Source organism: Tachypleus tridentatus, chromosome 2, assembly GCF_004210375.1.
Source record: "Tachypleus tridentatus isolate NWPU-2018 chromosome 2, ASM421037v1, whole genome shotgun sequence".
NCBI classification, from domain to species: domain Eukaryota; kingdom Metazoa; phylum Arthropoda; class Merostomata; order Xiphosura; family Limulidae; genus Tachypleus; species Tachypleus tridentatus.
Window position 1 is genome coordinate 12,575,328 of NC_134826.1, and position 19,055 is coordinate 12,594,382.

Genomic DNA, 19,055 nt, shown 5'->3' on the forward strand with positions numbered 1-19,055 from the left:
TAAATCCCTACAGTGTGCAATAAAATTTGTTGAAATATCAACCTGTTGACCAAATGAATCATTGTGCTATAGCAGCATACCTCACAGAATCAACCAGTTGACCAAATAAATCATTGTGCTATAGCAACATACCTCACAGAATCAACCAGTTGACCAAATGAATCATTGTGCTATAGCAGCATACCTCACATAATCAACCAGTTGACCAAGTGAATCATTGTGCTATTGCAGCATACCTCACAGAATCAACCAGGTGACCAAATGAATCATTGTGCTGTAGCAACATACCTCACAGAATCAACCAGTTGACCAAATGAATCACTGTGCTATAGCAGCATACCTCACAGAATCAACCAGTTGACCAAATGAATCATTGTGCTATAGCAGCATACCTCACAGAATCAACTAGTTGACCAAATGAATCATTGTGCTGTAGCAGCATACCTCACAGAATCAACCAGTTGACCAAATGAATCATTGTGCTATAGCAACATACCTCACAGAATCAACCAGTTGACCAAATGAATCATTGTGCTATAGCAACATACCTCACAGAATCAACCAGTTGACCAAATGAATCATTGTGCTGTAGCATCATACCTCACAGAATCAACCAGTTGACCAAATGAATCATTGTGCTATTGCAGCATACCTCACAGAATCAACCAGGTGACCAAATGAATCATTGTGCTATTGCAGCATACCTCACAGAATCAACCAGGTGACCAAATGAATCATTGTGCTATTGCAGCATACCTCACAGAATCAACCAGGTGACCAAATGAATCATTGTGCTATTGCAGCATACCTCACAGAATCAACCAGGTGACCAAATGAATCATTGTGCTGTAGCAACATACCTCACAGAATCAACCAGTTGACCAAATGAATCATTGTGCTATAGCAGCATACCTCACAGAATCAACCAGTTGACCAAATGAATCATTGTGCTATAGCAGCATACCTCACAGAATCAACCAGTTGACCAAATGAATCATTGTGCTATAGCAACATACCTCACAGAATCAACCAGTTTACCAAATGAATCATTGTGCTGTAGCATCATACCTCACAGAATCAACCAGTTGACCAAATGAATCATTGTGCTGTAGCATCATACCTCACAGAATCAACCAGTTGACCAAATGAATCATTGTGCTATTGCAGCATACCTCACAGAATCAACCAGGTGACCAAATGAATCATTGTGCTGTAGCAACATACCTTACAGAATCAACCAGTTGACCAAATGAATCATTGTGCTATAGCAGCATACCTCACAAAATCAATCAGTTGACCAAATGAATCATTGTGCTATAGCAGCATACCTCACAAAATCAACCAGTTGACCAAATAAATTGTTGTGCTATAGCAGCATACCTCACAGAATCAACCAGTTGACCAAATAAATCGTTGTGCTATAGCAGCATACCTCACAAAATCAACCAGTTGACCAAATGAATTGTTGTGCTATAGCAGCATACCTCACAGAATCAACCAGTTGACCAAATGAATCGTTGTGCTATAGCAGCATACCTCACAGAATCAACCAGTTGACCAAAGGAATCGTTGTGCTATAGCAGCATACCTCACAGATAAAAACAAACTGGTTATGATAAGAAAAACTAAAAAAAAATTAATTTAGGTTAAAATAAAAATTAAACAAATTCATAATATATGTATACCTAGCTTTGTTTAATAAAATAACCACATTTTATCGATAGATAGACAAGAATATGGTGCCCCTGTATAATTGGCTTTTCCACTAAGCAAGAGAAGTGAAAATGCACATATTGAACAAGTTCCCCATAAAGCCAAATTATTCAGCTGTTTTGTTGCTAAACAATATGCTGTCTATGGATGCCTGCTTGGACTATAGAAATATGAATTTTAACATTATAAGTGTTCAGCCTCACTAGTGAACCACTTACCACCACTGTTTTTGTATTTTAACACTGAGTTCACACAGGATTTAAGTTTTCCGCTGTACGAGTTTGTCTGATTTAAGGTTTGAGGCCTAAAACCCTGCTGGTGTCTTAATGTGACAATAATAAATATGGTATTAGTAATCTGTGCGACAGGTATGAAATAAAAGTTTTGGGATCTGTGACAGAAATATACAGCTTTTAGCACTTGTGATTTGTTATATACAATAGAATTTAAAAACTGTCATGCATATATCAAGATAGTATACACTGTGGATAAAGCAAGTCAACTCGTCTAAATGGATATAATTTATAGGTTTAGCTCCAAAGCTGTAGTAATGAAAAGGTTTTAATATGAATGAAGTCTTAATTTAGTTTAAGCTCTTATTTCTAATTGTTATTTGTTTTAGATTATTTACTATATTGAAAGGATTTAAGTTAATTTGTGCATTTAAGTTTTGACTTTTGTCTACAGGTTTAATTCCAGGGTAATAAAGTAAATTTCAGGGTTTCATTCTGAGAGACTAGCTTAAATTGTTACAGCATTTAGTGAGTAACTCTACATTAACACGTTCGGTGCCGTAGACGAGATAACTCATCCAAGCTGATTGGTAACACAGTGCCATGGACGAGTTAATTAATTCTCCATAATACCTAACGTCAACACTAGATGTCAGCACCATACATGCATTTGACCTACTTACAAATTGTTTCACTTTCTATCCAAAATGGCGTCACGAAAAAAGTTACAAAATGAAGAAGCATTAGAATTGTATTGTAGCAGCTGAAATACTTGGCAGTCAATAGGTTAATAAGTAGAGATCACTGGACCTTGGCAGACATGTAATGAATTATAATAGTTAAATTATACCAACCACTATGGTATTCTAGCCAGCTTGAAGAAGAATGGTATTGGTTGAAATTACTTGTTAGTACTAGATATAGCATGACTGACAAACTATTATTCACTCTTCTTTACTTTCACTACAACAAATTATAATACAAAGAAACCTGTTGGATCAGTCTTACTTATTGAATAAATCAGTTTACTAGTACATATTTCATTACCCTCCTGGCCCTCAAACAGAATCCCTAAAAACAGTTATGGTTACATTATTACCAGTTTACTGGTATGCATTTCATTACTCTCCTGGCCCTCAAACAGTAATCTAAAAATATTACGTTACCACCAGTTTACCGGTACATGTATCATTACCATCCTAGCCCTTAAACCATAATCTGTAAAAATTGTTATGGTTACGTTACCGCCAGTTTACTGTTATCTGCTTCATTACCCTCCTGACCCTCAAACAATAATCTTTAAACAATCTTACAAGATCATAAAGACACTTCATTTTACACATTGTCACCTCCATTAAAAAACTGACAATAGAATGGAAGAGTTAGACATTTACTCAATATACCACTTTGCATGTGTGTTATATGCAATTTAATATATATCAATTTAATGAGTGGGAAACAAAATACACAATAAATATGTACTATCTGGCAAGTGCTTTATGTTTCACAAGTAAACCAATATACCAACATTGGTATATACCAATTTATGAGGTGCATAACCTTTGATCACAATATCTGAATATATTCATAATGCAGAATAACATTTAATAATTTATTTTAATAGATTCACTAAGTCATTTCCATAAGGAGTAAAGTTAAAGTATTAAAAGTTTGCTCCACCTTTTGAAAGCTCTCAATTTATTAGGTTTTTATTTGTTTTTATCAAGACTTCTTGAACCTACATGTTTTTCTAATACAATGAATAGAATTAAAAAAAGATTATAGCTTATCCTTTTTGTAAGATGAATGTCTGAAGTGTCACCTTAGATACTTTCATATCCTGCTTTAACCTTTTTTTTTATTGGAATATGGACTCAAATTAATTATTACAGATAGTTTAATTACGGATGGCACAAATGTATCAAGTACTGAAGTAAATTACTGGTACACTAACAACATCTCCTCATGAGAATGCCTACACCAAAGTAAAGTTTATAGAAGTTTGGTCAAATGCTTTCTGGACATAAGTAAGGAAAGGTAGTTAATCACTAGTTGATGCTAAAATACACTGAAAAGTATAGAAGCATAGAAATCTGAAAATTTTTGGATGAATTTATAACTCTATAAAAAGAAAAATGGTTCAAAAATAAGTAAAGAAATGCTTTATTTTAATAAGGTTTATATGCATACATTTGAAGTGAAATATATGCATTCCATACAATAAATATTAATATTAAATGTCTCTAACATAGTCTATTTCCCACATCATACAAGATTTTGACACTTAATTCATTCTCAAACACTCACAGTGCTATGAACTTTAGGAAACCAATAGTGCAAACACAATAAACCAAACACTTTTATACTATTGATAGAAATACAAGACTCTCAATACATGGATATTATTAGTACTAATAATGAACAACTGAAGTCTAAAAAATATCAGTGCTGATAAGTTCAACAAATGGACACTAACAGTACCATCACAAAAATTTGAAAAACTGGGTACTAACATAACTAAGACGAACATGGAACTCTGGACACTAATAGTACCAATACAAGAATCTGAATAATAGGGTACTAGAAATGAAAACTGAATGACTATCACATTTAACACAACCAAATATTCAGTGTCATACTACTGAAACAGTAATTAACTGTATGAGCAAAGGCAATCTTATATGTCATACTAAATCCTGTATATGAAACATGAACTCTTGTACTGATAACAACTAATTTAGAAAATATTTCTGTGTGAAGTGAACGAGTGGCTACTGATGTTTCACTTATTCAGAATGAGTCACAAAGTTTTGATAATAGTTTTATTAGGAATGAAGTTTATGATCACGTGTGGTCTTCTATCCCTCCAAGTCATTCAGAGCCTCACGTGTGGTCTTCTATCCCTCCAAGTCATTCAGAGCCTCACGTGTGGTCTTCTATCCCTCCAAGTCATTCAGAGCCTCACGTGTGGTCTTCTATCCCTCCAAGTCATTCAGAGCCTCACGTGTGGTCTTCTATCCCTCCAAGTCATTCAGAGCCTCACGCGTGTGGTCCTCTATCCCTCCAAGTCATTCAGAGCCTCACGTGTGGTCTTCTATCCCTCCAAGTCATTCAGAGCCTCACGTGTGGTCTTCTATCCCTCCAAGTCATTCAGAGCCTCACGTGTGGTCTTCTATCCCTCCAAGTCATTCAGAGCCTCACGTGTGGTCTCTATCCCTCCAAGTCATTCAGAGCCTCACGTGTGGTCTTCTATCCCTCCAAGTCATTCAGAGCCTCACGTGTGGTCTTCTATCCCTCCAAGTCATTCAGAGCCTCACGTGTGGTCCTCTATCCCTCCAAGTCATTCAGAGCCTCACGTGTGGTCCTCTATCCCTCCAAGTCATTCAGAGCCTCACGTGTGGTCCTCTATCCCTCCAAGTCATTCCAGAGCCTCACGTGTGGTCCTCTATCCCTCCAAGTCATTCAGAGCCTCACGTGTGGTCCTCTATCCCTCCAAGTCATTCAGAGCCTCACGTGTGGTCCTCTATCCCTCCAAGTCATTCAGAGCCTCACGTGTGGTCCTCTATCCCTCCAAGTCATTCAGAGCCTCACGTGTGGTCCTCTATCCCTCCAAGTCATTCAGAGCCTCACGTGTGGTCTTCTATCCCTCCAAGTCATTCAGAGCCTCACGTGTGGTCTTCTATCCCTCCAAGTCATTCAGAGCCTCACGTGTGGTCCTCTATCCCTCCAAGTCATTCAGAGCCTCACGTGTGGTCCTCTATCCCTCCAAGTCATTCAGAGCCTCACGTGTGGTCCTCTATCCCTCCAAGTCATTCAGAGCCTCACGTGTGGTCCTCTATCCCTCCAAGTCATTCAGAGCCTCACGTGTGGTCTTCTATCCCTCCAAGTCATTCAGAGCCTCACGTGTGGTCCTCTATCCCTCCAAGTCATTCAGAGCCTCACGTGTGGTCCTCTATCCCTCCAAGTCATTCAGAGCCTCACGTGTGGTCCTCTATCCCTCCAAGTCATTCAGAGCCTCACGTGTGGTCCTCTATCCCTCCAAGTCATTCAGAGCCTCACGTGTGGTCCTCTATCCCTCCAAGTCATTCAGAGCCTCACGTGTGGTCCTCTATCCCTCCAAGTCATTCAGAGCCTCACGTGTGGTCTTCTATCCCTCCAAGTCATTCAGAGCCTCACGTGTGGTCCTCTATCCCTCCAAGTCATTCAGAGCCTCACGTGTGGTCCTCTATCCCTCCAAGTCATTCAGAGCCTCACGTGTGGTCCTCTATCCCTCCAAGTCATTCAGAGCCTCACGTGTGGTCCTCTATCCCTCCAAGTCATTCAGAGCCTCACGTGTGGTCCTCTATCCCTCCAAGTCATTCAGAGCCTCACGTGTGGTCCTCTATCCCTCCAAGTCATTCAGAGCCTCACGTGTGGTCTTCTATCCCTCCAAGTCATTCAGAGCCTCACGTGTGGTCCTCTATCCCTCCAAGTCATTCAGAGCCTCACGTGTGGTCCTCTATCCCTCCAAGTCATTCAGAGCCTCACGTGTGGTCCTCTATCCCTCCAAGTCATTCAGAGCCTCACGTGTGGTCCTCTATCCCTCCAAGTCATTCAGAGCCTCACGTGTGGTCCTCTATCCCTCCAAGTCATTCAGAGCCTCACGTGTGGTCCTCTATCCCTCCAAGTCATTCAGAGCCTCACGTGTGGTCCTCTATCCCTCCAAGTCATTCAGAGCCTCACGTGTGGTCCTCTATCCCTCCAAGTCATTCAGAGCCTCACGTGTGGTCCTCTATCCCTCCAAGTCATTCAGAGCCTCACGTGTGGTCCTCTATCCCTCCAAGTCATTCAGAGCCTCACGTGTGGTCCTCTATCCCTCCAAGTCATTCAGAGCCTCACGTGTGGTCTTCTATCCCTCCAAGTCATTCAGAGCCTCCTGCAGTCTCTTTCTTGCCACCTGCACTCGTTCTTCTTGTTTCAGAATGTCATCTTCTGACACGAGCAGTGCCTGATGGACATGAACTGTACTGTTATTTTTTATATGTAACACCTACTCTATCAAATATTGTTAAAAAATGCTTTTCTTATGCTAACTCTATTGTACAAAAATAACTAATCCCTTTGTTCAAGGAATATTTAGTATTCTTCCCAGAAAATATATTTTCACTACAGTACACCCTAGTCCCTCATTCTCACTACAATATATTTCAAATCTTTTGCTCTGACAACGATATACTTCAACCTCCCACACTGACCACAACTCAATTTATTAATCTCACTACAACATATTAGTTTCTGTAACAAGCATAACTTTAACAAAGAATGTGTAAGTGTTACTCGCAGACCAATTTAAAATGTGTATCACATAAAGTGATTTAAATAAATTAGAAATTTAGAGAAACGTATAGATTAAGAAGACAACTGTTTGTCAGAGAACATCACATTTAGAAAGTTTATTTCTTTATATTTCTGAAGTGAACAGTAAACATAGCAACCAACTGAATACTACTTTAAGTATTTATTCCAATGAGGAAAAGCCAAATGTATGAATACATGAAAACACATACCTGGACTAAAGGTTGATCTGGATTTAAATAGATGCCAGGTTTCTTCTCCAACAAGGACTTTGAAAACCCTGTTTGTCCAGTAACTGGTTGACTGGACACATGCAGAGCAGTGGCAATGCTTCTCAGGACAGTTTCTTCATTTAAATCAGGTCCAACACCTCAAGGTAGTTAAACAAATTACACTAGTTAGATAACTCCAGATAAAACTTATCAATACTGACATCATACAGTCTCGGTTTGGTGTATATCTCGAAATGCATAGTACTACTATTAACACACTGGTGTACATAAAATTATACAGTGACATGTCTCAACATACATATGTATGTATATTATATAACAAGTACTAATATCATTAATTTGATTTGTATATCTTGATAAGTATTGGTTTTTGTTATATAATCATTTGATTAGATTCAGTGAAAATATCACACACTTTCCAATAAGAAATTTTTTTCCTGAAAGATTATGGACCTTTTAAGTCTGAAAGAAACAATATAAGAATACTAAACCTTCATACAAAATTGTTCACTATTAAAGTTTTAAAAAAGTAAAATTCACAATATTTCTACTCAGTGTAGCAAAGGTGAAATAATGTTTACATTAATAACACATATTACACACACTGTATCTGTTTCCCTAACTGTAAAACATTGGGTTTTGATTGGTTAAATAGTACAAAGCATGATTAAGTGAGTAAAACAATGGTCATGTTAACTATGAAAAAGGACATCAACATGTTGGTTATTACTGTTAGTAATAAAAATATTTCAAGGTCTCTAGTTGTACAAAATTATTTCAAGTCACATTAATAAACTACCAATTAAATGTATAAGTAAAGAAGTCAGCGAGGTACACCATCACTTGTTCATTCTGTGGTAAAATACTGTGTTTTTTATGTTTTGTTTTCATTTTAGCTTAACAAATACTTCCATTCTATGTGAAACCTGAGCTAGTCTCGTTTTCTACAGACAAACTATTGTACACGTCAGAAAACAAGCACCTGCACAAGAGATCCATGAACCTCTTCTTTTGAGGGCCTGGACCTCTCTGCTAATCTGGAAACTAAACAGATGCCATGTGTAGTGATTTATGTACAGGATCTGTGTCTTCTCTTGGTTATAAACATGTCCATCAGACACATAAAATTGTTTTAGATATCTTGAAAAACACAGACATATGGGAGGGGCTTCATTGATAGTTTTAACAAATTTATTAATAAATCAGCAAACTATAAAGTAAAAAATTATAAAGTTTTATATTATTGCTTGTAATTTGTGTTCTAATTAGTTGAAAACTGTGTAAGCCTAATTTCCAAGTAACAAAATTTGAAGTGTTAAATTTGGAGCACAAACATATCAAGACAAAAAAATAAAATTCAGAAATTTTAAAAATAATTCTTTTTAATTGTGCATTTACAGAACAGGCACACAGGATTTCACGGAACCTAGTTTTTCAAGTCATTCCAGATTGTTTACTAGCTGACACTTTTCCCCAAAACTGATTGAACAAAAATGCAGGCAATTGCTGCATCCTTTGTAATAATTGGATCCACAACTGGGAAAAAAACAGATATTGACATCCAGTTAGTCAGTGTACTGATAAAGTGACGTTAATACAGATATCGACATCCAGTTAGTCAGTGTACTGATTTTTTACTGATAAAGTGACGTTAATACATGAAAAGAAGGAAAATGACTTGCATGTGTAAAGTGTGTATGTGCAGTACGTGTGTGAAATACCTTTAATGTCAGTGTGGATGCAATGGTTTAGACCCAGAGGTTAAAATGGAATGAAAAGCTGGTAACAAACAGCCACAAAGAAAATTAAAGACATGAAGAAAGAGAAAGGAAGGATTTATTATACTACTGTATTAGATGAAGAAGAAATGTCTAGCAATACTTCTGAAGATCCCTTGGATTTCATGACACCAAAGAAACGATGCAGGTCATCCAAGAACTCAAGTGTGAAAGCAAAGCATTTACAACATTGTTGTAGTACTCCAACAGAAGGAATGATACCTGGTATCAAATCCACAGAAATATCAAACTTTCCAAATGAAGAAGTTTGATGGAAGGCATCACGTTTTGGTATTCTTGACGAGAACAATTGATTTCTTGCATTCTGAGTGACTGTATTAAGGATTCTGTGTGCTATGTTACTCTTATGAGATCCAAATGGTCTTATGAACATGATTGGAGTTGATATTTGTAAGAAATCTGATGATAAAAATCTACTCTCATCTGCCGATGATGTGAAGCAAGCTTTGTCAGAGAAAAGTTTTATTTTCACTGCTATGTTTACTGATGACAAAGAAGTGAAAGAGAGATTGAAGACTCCAGAACAAACTTTGCCTCAGGGAAAACAGGAAATACATCATCATCAATACGAAGTTCTGGATCTGGATTAATACCCTGTTGACAATGCCCTGAGGATCAGCAACTTCATGGCCATTGAATATTAAGAGAGAGAGGGGGGCGGGCCGAAGTATATCTTCCACTCACCCTCCGAATCTGAACCAATATGACTTATGAACTGATGGTTGAAGAAATGCTGGAGGTGTATTTAATTCAAGATTCCTTCTGGCTTTGATGCCAAACATGCCGAACCTGTGCACGGGCTTGCTGAAATACAATGTGGTTTGAAGTTGTGGGATATCAACGAAATTTATCCCAAGTACGTTTCTGAGCTTTCCATGTTATAGAACAAGCAGAATTCCACCAAGGTCAGGGATGCTGTGGGAAAGATGTCAAGGTTTTGGGGATGCACTGAGAAGCTGCTTGGACAATACAGTTAGTTACTGCTGCTACACAATCATCTATCGATGGAAGAATCAAGTTCCAAGAGAGCAGTGAAAGAGGGCCAGTTGGCCTGGTCCAACTTCCACTGAAGCACATGGGTCAGGTGGCACTGACCATGGTCAATCTCTCTCTTAATATCATAGGAAAATGATCACTACCCCATGGATTGATGTTAACCTCCCAAGAAAAGCAAGTGAAAAGCGAAGGCAAGCAGAGAGAAAGATCTATAGCAGTAAATGACTGACTGGGTGCATGAAAATAAATGTAAGAACCAGTATTGAAGAGATACAGGTTGTGATTCAAGAGTATATGCTCTATAGCATGACCCCTCACATCAATACTAGAAACACCCCAGAGGGGATTATGCCCATTAAGATCCCCCAAAATTGAAAAGGGGGTTGGCAGTTGCTCAATAAGAGTATCAAGGTCTGATGGGTGATAATTTTTTCCAGGGGTAAGGTACATGGAGCAAATAGTGATGGTACGACCCAAGGAGATACGGATGGCTACAGCTTCCAAGGGCATATTCAATGACAAGGACCAGATGAGTACATGTTGATCAACCAGCAGTGCTACTCCCCCATGTCCTTATCCTACACATGACCTGTCATTTCAGTATCAGGAGTATTGTCAAATTTTGACTGTATTAGTAGGTTTTAAAAATGTTTCCTGTAAAGAAAGACATTTGGAATGATAAAAGTCAATCAAATCCTTGATGTCATTCACATTTGATTGAAAACCTCGACAGTTCCATTGGATTAGTGTGGCCATTTTTTATTTATTTTGGAGGAGAATATGGCATGGAGACCTTCTGCTTGTGACCTCGCTTTTTTTCTTTACTGGATGTGGGTCCGTTACTATCTAGTGATCCTGCTCTGGATCGAATAGGCAGGTTGGAGTTTGTAGACATACTTTCCAGTGATTGAGGATGTAAATGAATGGTTCGTTTAATTTTTGAGGTGTCAATAGAGGAAGACCCCTTAGAAACACCTGGGCTTGAACAAGGTGAGGTTGAGCAGTGACTGGAAGATGTGGTAGGGACAGAGATGGAAGCAGATACTCATTTGTTAACTTTGTTGATTTTGGAGGGTACTAGAGTAAGATGCACTGTTAAGGATTCTGTAGGAGACACGAAAAGGTCTGCCTGGACTCCTACTGTAGTAGTGGAATGGATTACAGCAGCATAAGTCCGAGTTGGAATTGGGAATAGTAATTTCTGAGCCTCTGGATAAGTAATATTGTGAACTGTCTTGAGACTTTGTACTTCTTCCTCATCCACCCATTTAAGGCAAGAAGTAAAATAAGAAGGATGTAGACCATTACAGTTAACACAATGTTATTCTAGTTGGCATTCAAAAGCATCATGGTCTTTAACAGCACAACAAGCACATGTCAAGGAACCACTGTAAGATGTTTTTGAGTGACCAAATAATTAACAATGAAAACATCTAACAGGGTTAGGAATATAAGGCTGTACCTCACAATTCAGATATCCTGCCTTGATTGTGGTAGGAGGACATGATGTTGTAAATGTTAATATAAGAACATTTGTCGGCTCCATAATCCCATCTCTATGAGTAAAAATTTGGCGCACGACTGTAACACCTTGGCTGGTGAAACCAGCGAGGACCTTTGACTCTGGAATGGTCTTTACATCCCTCTCAACTATAACTCCTCTGGAAGAATTCAAAGTAGAATGAGGAGGAACCTCAGTGGGTATATCCCCATTTGCCTTTGATTTCAATATGAGTTTGGAATGTTATGATGAAGATGTTTCCACTAAAATGTCCCCAGACATAATTTTTTTACCAATTTAGGAGAGCCAACAAGCCCTTCTAAATCCTTCTGAATAAAAAAATGGAGATGTGCTCTAAGGGGTTTTCAGTTAAAGAACGTATAATTAAAAATCATGGGACAGATAAAGTTGTGAGTTTGACCACACAGAGTCATCAATGTGTGGTCGTTTGCCAGTAGTCAGATTTTTCTCTATGCTGTCATGCTTGTTTTTTTTACTTGAGGGGTATCCATAATGAAAAACAGAATACTTCAGTGCCCACTGACCCCACCCACCATGAAGCCCTACAGTACCATATAATGTCACTGCAGTGACACCAGGGTTTCATGAGCACTATACCCGAACACCAGTGTCAAAGATAATGTCTACTTAATCCGTTGAGGATATCCTATGCTGGCACTCAGTTGATCCTGGCCCAAATGGACTAGCTAGTGTCTGGTTTGTTAGAGTTGGACCCTCAACCACCAAGATCCTCTCCTCCCCTTCACAGGTCACCACACACGGCAAACACACAGGTGGATGTTCATATCCCAGAGAAGGTAAACTGACAGTACAGAACATCTTCTGGGACGTCCCCTCACCATATACAGGAATCCATAGAGGGGCCAAAAGCAGTAGAGTACCACTAATCAAACTGATGAGAATTATCCCACTAATGCCAAGGTGAAGATCTTTGTATCTATTGTGAACAAAAGTGGGAACAAACAGCCAAGAACACAACAAACTATGCTAGATCAACAACACACTTACATCTAAGTTTACTATGGAAGTCAAGAAAGCATCATTAAGTTTGCAATTCTTTTCATAAAACTTTGCATGGAATTTTAGTTCAACTTGAAAATGTTAAAAATAGTTTTAGCTCATTTTGAAATGATGTTATTTATTAATCCTGGGTGCCTGTTAAAATTAAGAAATTAAAACTTTGTTAAAAACAGTACAAAAATATGAATTATGAACTACAATTTGATACCAAGCTTACTGAGATAATAAAGTTGTTTAATTATGTTTTGTATGTAGCTCTGTGTCACATTGTTTAGTTTATAGTGTTGATACTGCTGATTTAATCTTAAGTTACACTAACTTAGTAATTTACTATACATTAAGAGATCCATTCTACCTCTGTTCAGTTTCTTTCAATTTGATAATTATTTCAACTAAAGCAGTAAATCTGCAGTCTTGATTGAAGTATCCAGGAGTTTTCAATATACCAAGAACAAATTTTATATTACCTTTTATACTCTTAGGTAATTCAAACTGTCCAAAGGTCTCCTCGTTTCTATCACATGCTTGTAAACCTTCAAGTCGTTTTTCCCAAAAAAGCTATATCAGAAAGACATGAAATGTGCTATAATACTTTAACTTTTCATATTTTTTTGTCTGTAAAATTTACTAAAGTGTCTACATACTTCCAACTTGTATACAGAACCAGCAACCCTAGTAAGTATGCATTTCCAAGCTTGTAATTATCTATTTAATAAACAAAAGTATATTTATTACACAAGTGAACTTCAGACATGTTTTTTTATTGTGCAAATTATATCTTTGTTTAAGTAAAAAACCAGTTGACTACAAAAGTTTAAGCAGTTTTTCATTGTTAACATTAAACAACCATATTTTAGGTTAACAATAATTGCAGTTCATTCTGCACATTATAAAACTTACAAACATCTGAACTGTTAAGATGACTGGAAAAAAAAAAAAATTGTCATGTTCTTTTACAATTTTATAAATAAATCTATATAAATAAAATGTTTTAGAACCATTGATTAAGATAATCAAATGTTAGGAGTTTTTTATTTTTATAACTTATTGAATGATAAATATTCTAATAAACACCCTAGAGTTGGAAATACTGCTTCCAGACCACATACTTGTCTGGGCTTCTCCTGAGGACCATGCTTGAAGTCGTTGCGAACCTTGCTCTCTTGCGACTTCAAAACAGTTACTGGCTGTTTGAAAATTGATGCAGTCTGTCGAATAGGGGGTACAAGTGAAGCATCATTACGGATTCCTCTGCTGTAATCAAACTGCATTCCACGCTGTCTTTTACTTTTTCTAAGAAGCATTGAATTGATTTTACCAGTACGGTAGTCAAATGTACTGAGGTCCACAACATCTCCTAAATATCGGGCAAGTTGGGGTTTACTGTGAAACTTTTTGCCTGTTGGACTGCAATACAAAGCACAAACTTATGGTAATTATTTACAACAACTGTGCACTTCCTAATTTGTTTGTTTTATTATAAGTCATAAAATAATTGAAAATATATGATAACAAATGTTAAACATGGCACAACCCTTTATAATAATGTAAACCTATAAATCAGTTTCTGAGACCAAAATACTAAAATCCATGTTTTCACCTTAACATTTTACTAAAATAAGTACTTGAGAAAATTTTTAATAAAACCAAAATGTTGAAATTAACCTCCAATCTAGTTTAAAATAGTCAAAATGATCCCATTAAATAAAGTCTTCACTTAATATAACTTAAAACATACTGGCAATATATAAATATCAATAATGGGAAAGGAGCCTTCCACCATTCAGAACAATATATCTAACTATATTATAAAAGTTACAAGAACATGAACTAATCTCACTTGCCCAAAGTTATCATTTCAAAAAACAAATTAAACGTTGTCAAGAACTATCACTTATATTTTTACTACTTCATAAAAAGTGTAGTTTATTTCTTTGAAAGCACTTTACTCATTGTCCTTTATGAGTTAACTACATTTTATAAGAATGATGTTAGAAAGTCCCATGATGTCTTTGAAACTACTTCCTCCATTATGGATTATGCTCTTCTGAGGGCCATGATAATGTATTATTTATAGATACCACAACTTCTATTGTCTCAAGTTCTTCAAAGGATGGTGAGGTGAACCTCAGACCAATGGTTACCAAATGCCAGTCCACATGAATATTTCAACTAGTACCGCAAAACAATGTAAATATAAAATATGTTTTTAAAATATACCTATTAAGGTATACTATTTTGCAATGTAATATAAATGTACTTTAGAATATTAATTTGTATTGGGTGGTCTGTAAGCTCAGACTTATACCACACATTTTGATGGATATTTAAATTGTGAATGTTAGTTTCCACGAGCACATTTAAGGAACTATTCTAATTTTATTTCTGGTGGTCTTCATTGTCATAAAAACTAAAAGTGATTTTAAGGTGCAAACCCATAAGATTTATCAACTTCAAATCCCTGTTAGTTTTCTTAAGAGTATCAGATGTTGCCAGCTTAACCACAGTGGGTTGTCTTTTGTAACTACAGCCTTCATTTAGCAGATGAGAACGTTGCTCCAGATTGGGTTTCAAGACCCATAAGTACTTCACTGCAAATTTTTATGCTTCTACAAAGAACACTAAAGATCTTTGTGTTATTTAGTTTGAAGTTGTTTAACAGTCTCATTATGTGGTTACTTCTCTTTCAAAAAATATTTTAAATTCTTCTAGCTGTAAATCTATTCTTTGGGTCATTAAGAAATTATTATAAAACAGATGTTCAGTAATACCTTGACATGCATATATTTCATAAACAAAGTTTTGGTACAACAAACTTTGGATTTTTTTTAACCATTATTTTAGACAGAAACCTGAAACTAAAATAATAAATTGAAATGAATAAATATGTTATAAATTTATCTACAATAAAATATAAATAAAGAGTAAAATTACAATAACAAATGGACTCTTAAGCATTGGACATCAACATAGTCACATATTGTTTTTTAAGATATTTTCTTGGTTGTCAAGTTATATCTGTTTGGTTGGATTCTTACAACTGGTAACTGAAGTAGAAGAAGGTAAAACAGTCTACACTTCATTTCTTCTTCTAAAACAATTTTCCTCTTCACCCATCAACCTGAACTTTGATCATCAATGGATCTTGTCATCCCTCCCAAACATAATCCCACAAACCTTCTTCAACCAAAGTCATGAACAGAACTACAATGACAGTACAATGTGTTTCTTTTATTTATGGCAGTTTTTAGTTTCAATTTTGGAGAGTATAAAATATAAATGGTAAGTTATGAAGTGTCTATAGCATTAAATAGTAAGTTATGAAGGTTGGGAACACATTCTCTTTGTGATAATGTTATAAGTTTTGCAATATACAAAGTTCCAGGAATCCATCTACTTTGTATATCAAGGTATCAGTGTGTGTGTGTATTATGTAAGATAATATGAATCACACCTGAGGTTACATAGCTGTACCTTAATATATACAAATTGTTCTTATATATTAGCTTTCTATACATATTAACTGTAACTTTAGCATAACAATGTATTTTGTGAATTTCTTCCAGTACAAATTATATCATGTTTTGGTATCATATCCTCATGTTTTATTAGCTAATAGCCTTACACAGCATGTGCTTAATGCGTACTGTTATCAGTGGTCAGTTCTATATCAACAACAAACAGTTCAAAAGAAAACAATTCCATAGATTTCAGCCTCTCATCACATAAAAACCCCAGGAATCATTCTAGCAACCCTTCTGAATTCTTTCCATCAATTTGATTTCTTTCCTAAGGTAACAAGTCCAAAACTGAACACAGTATTCCAAGTATGGCCTAACAGTAATCTATATAATGAAATGATAACTTCTTTAAGCTTGTATTCAATATTTATGTAGGTATAACCTATTTGCTCTACCACTAACAATAGCACACTGCTTAGAGGTATTAGAAACATATCAACTATCACACCAAGAACCCTTTCCTTCATAGCACTGTTAAGGTTATTCCCATCTATATTATAATTTAAATTAAGATAACCCACATCCAATATCTTCCATATAATATAATTAAAACACATCTAACATTTATTCACCCAACTCACTAAATGATCTAAATCCTTTTGGAAATCAAAATCCTCTTCACAGCCACCAACACCCAAGACCTTAAGGTCAACTGCAACTTTCAGACATAATTCACTTCACAACTGTAGCTCAAAGGAAATTTATGTACCTAACAATGAACTCGCCCACAACCCCACAAAACAAGTTAATCTGTAAATTGTCCAAAGAAGCAAGTTGTACTTATAGTTTTGTATATGTTTCTGAAGTATCAATGTTTACATAAACTGTTTAGGTGGAAGCTGTAAGGTATCGGACCAACAAACCATAATAAACAAGAGTAAAACTCAAGGAGTCCTAAAATTGATATAAATTTAGTTTTGAATTCAAGTGAAGATATATGTTAAAATGAAACAATTCTTTACCAAACAAAACTATTCTATCTTAGTTGACTAATCACTCTATCACATGAAAAGCATTTGTCCCATACAACATTTTTATCCTTTACTTAATATTTTACCATACTTTCATATAAAATTAAAATTTGTTTTTTCACAAGTGCTGTTTCTCTGTTATAAAATTAAATTTTAAGAAAGATTCTAGTAACAGCAATCAATGTGAATTATGGAAGGATCAAACTTAACTAACATCACCAAGTGTTTGTAGGTGGGGTAACTTAGTTTGTTGCATACTGCCAAATTTTATTCTAATCCACCAAATTCATTCTCTCTAGCAGTTTAAAATAATGATACTACCAGTTTTAAACAACTGTATAGTTTTATATTCCTAAAATTAGTCAACAAAAGCTCCACTGGTCCAAAAGGGAAGAGAAGATGAACCTGACTGAGAATTTATTAGAGTGATACAATATTTTTCTATGTATACTAAAAAATACTATAATATGTTACCAACTGAAAGGCATATAGATGTTCTTAGTATATCTATAAGTGGTGTATGAAATAAACATGTGGTGTAAAACCTAAAAAATATATACAACTACTTTTTCTCATAAAGTAAAATCAAACTTATGCTAACTAGTCAGCGTTCCTACTGCCTAGTGCTGATCTAATATTATGAACTAGACCATAATGTAGCTCACACACAGTGTATACAAAATCACTGAAATTAATAACCTATGCAACTTCCAAGAGTGTGTAGCACAGGTCCACACGATAGATACACATAACAATGAACAGCTTTTTCCATCTCTTAACCTTGAAACTTTAATATAAAATGGTTAATTCACTGTATAATTTATTCATTGGCATTTATTGCTTTCTCACACTTTGTTTGAATTTGATAATCTGGGTTATAAGTTATTTTCCGAGACACAGATTTTACATTGTAATTTGTATCTAATTTCCATTCAAACACCTCAAGTACAGTTATTAATATTAAGCAAGTAGTTTCACTCATTAACAATTCATCATAAATATAATTTAATAAACTCAAGCAAAGTCTTGGATATTTAGATTTCTACTTCAATTTACATTGCTTCGTCTACATTTTAGTATATCGGCATGAATAAATACGCCGGGGTATCACGTGACAATATAAACTAATCATTTTGTACGCTGCAACTTGTAAGTATAATTCGTCGTTTAAACTTACATCACACAACATTGTTCCTAACTTTTTGATTAAATAATTTATTTTAAACTTTAACTCAAGCTTGATAACTTTTAACACTCACCTGTAATAGTATACATCAATTTTTCCTGCTGAAATTCCTGTTTTCCTGATTACTTCTTCTCGTTTCCATCCGTTGGGCAAAGCAGAACATTCCATGTTTTGAAAATCTAACGCATCCAACAGTAAGATTTTGGGCACACCTGTAATAATACAACTTATTTCCATGAAATGCCCTCTAATGGAATACATTGAAATATTTACAGGAAAATACTAGAAAGTGAAATACTAAATTTGAAAGCCCCAAATCACTTTTTGCAGAATATTATCACATAGAGTTAGATAGTATGTTTTTCATTTGCAATGATTTTTAATAAAGATATCGCTAAATTTCTCTCGCTCTCTCTACGTACATATATGAATAAATGTAGTTGATAATTAATAAATGTAATCTGGCTGACAATTTATTTCTTATGATGGAATGTTTTGAAAACATATTTAAACTGTGAAGAACAATC

At 35.6% G+C, this 19,055-nt stretch overlaps 1 protein-coding gene and 1 long non-coding RNA gene across 2 annotated transcripts in view; one reads left to right on the forward strand and one right to left on the reverse strand.

Moving 5' to 3' along the window:
• The window catches only part of LOC143238322 (uncharacterized), a 37,980-nt gene extending 28,840 nt beyond the window's left edge, over window positions 1-9,140 (forward strand). The window contains exon 2 of the long non-coding RNA XR_013020521.1: window positions 8,914-9,140. This is a non-coding gene — a long non-coding RNA (uncharacterized LOC143238322). The remainder of the gene's footprint in view (window positions 1-8,913) is intronic.
• Window positions 6,408-18,741, reverse strand: LOC143238316 (methyl-CpG-binding domain protein 2-like). The gene is made up of 5 exons (XM_076478420.1): window positions 18,602-18,741; window positions 13,960-14,257; window positions 13,318-13,408; window positions 7,493-7,650; window positions 6,408-6,933 (listed from the first exon to the last, which is right to left on the reverse strand). Exons 1-5 carry the CDS (start codon window positions 18,694-18,696, stop codon window positions 6,835-6,837), a joined length of 741 nt encoding a protein of 246 aa, XP_076334535.1. The 5' UTR covers window positions 18,697-18,741; the 3' UTR covers window positions 6,408-6,834.
• Between the last annotated feature and the right edge of the window lie 314 nt (window positions 18,742-19,055).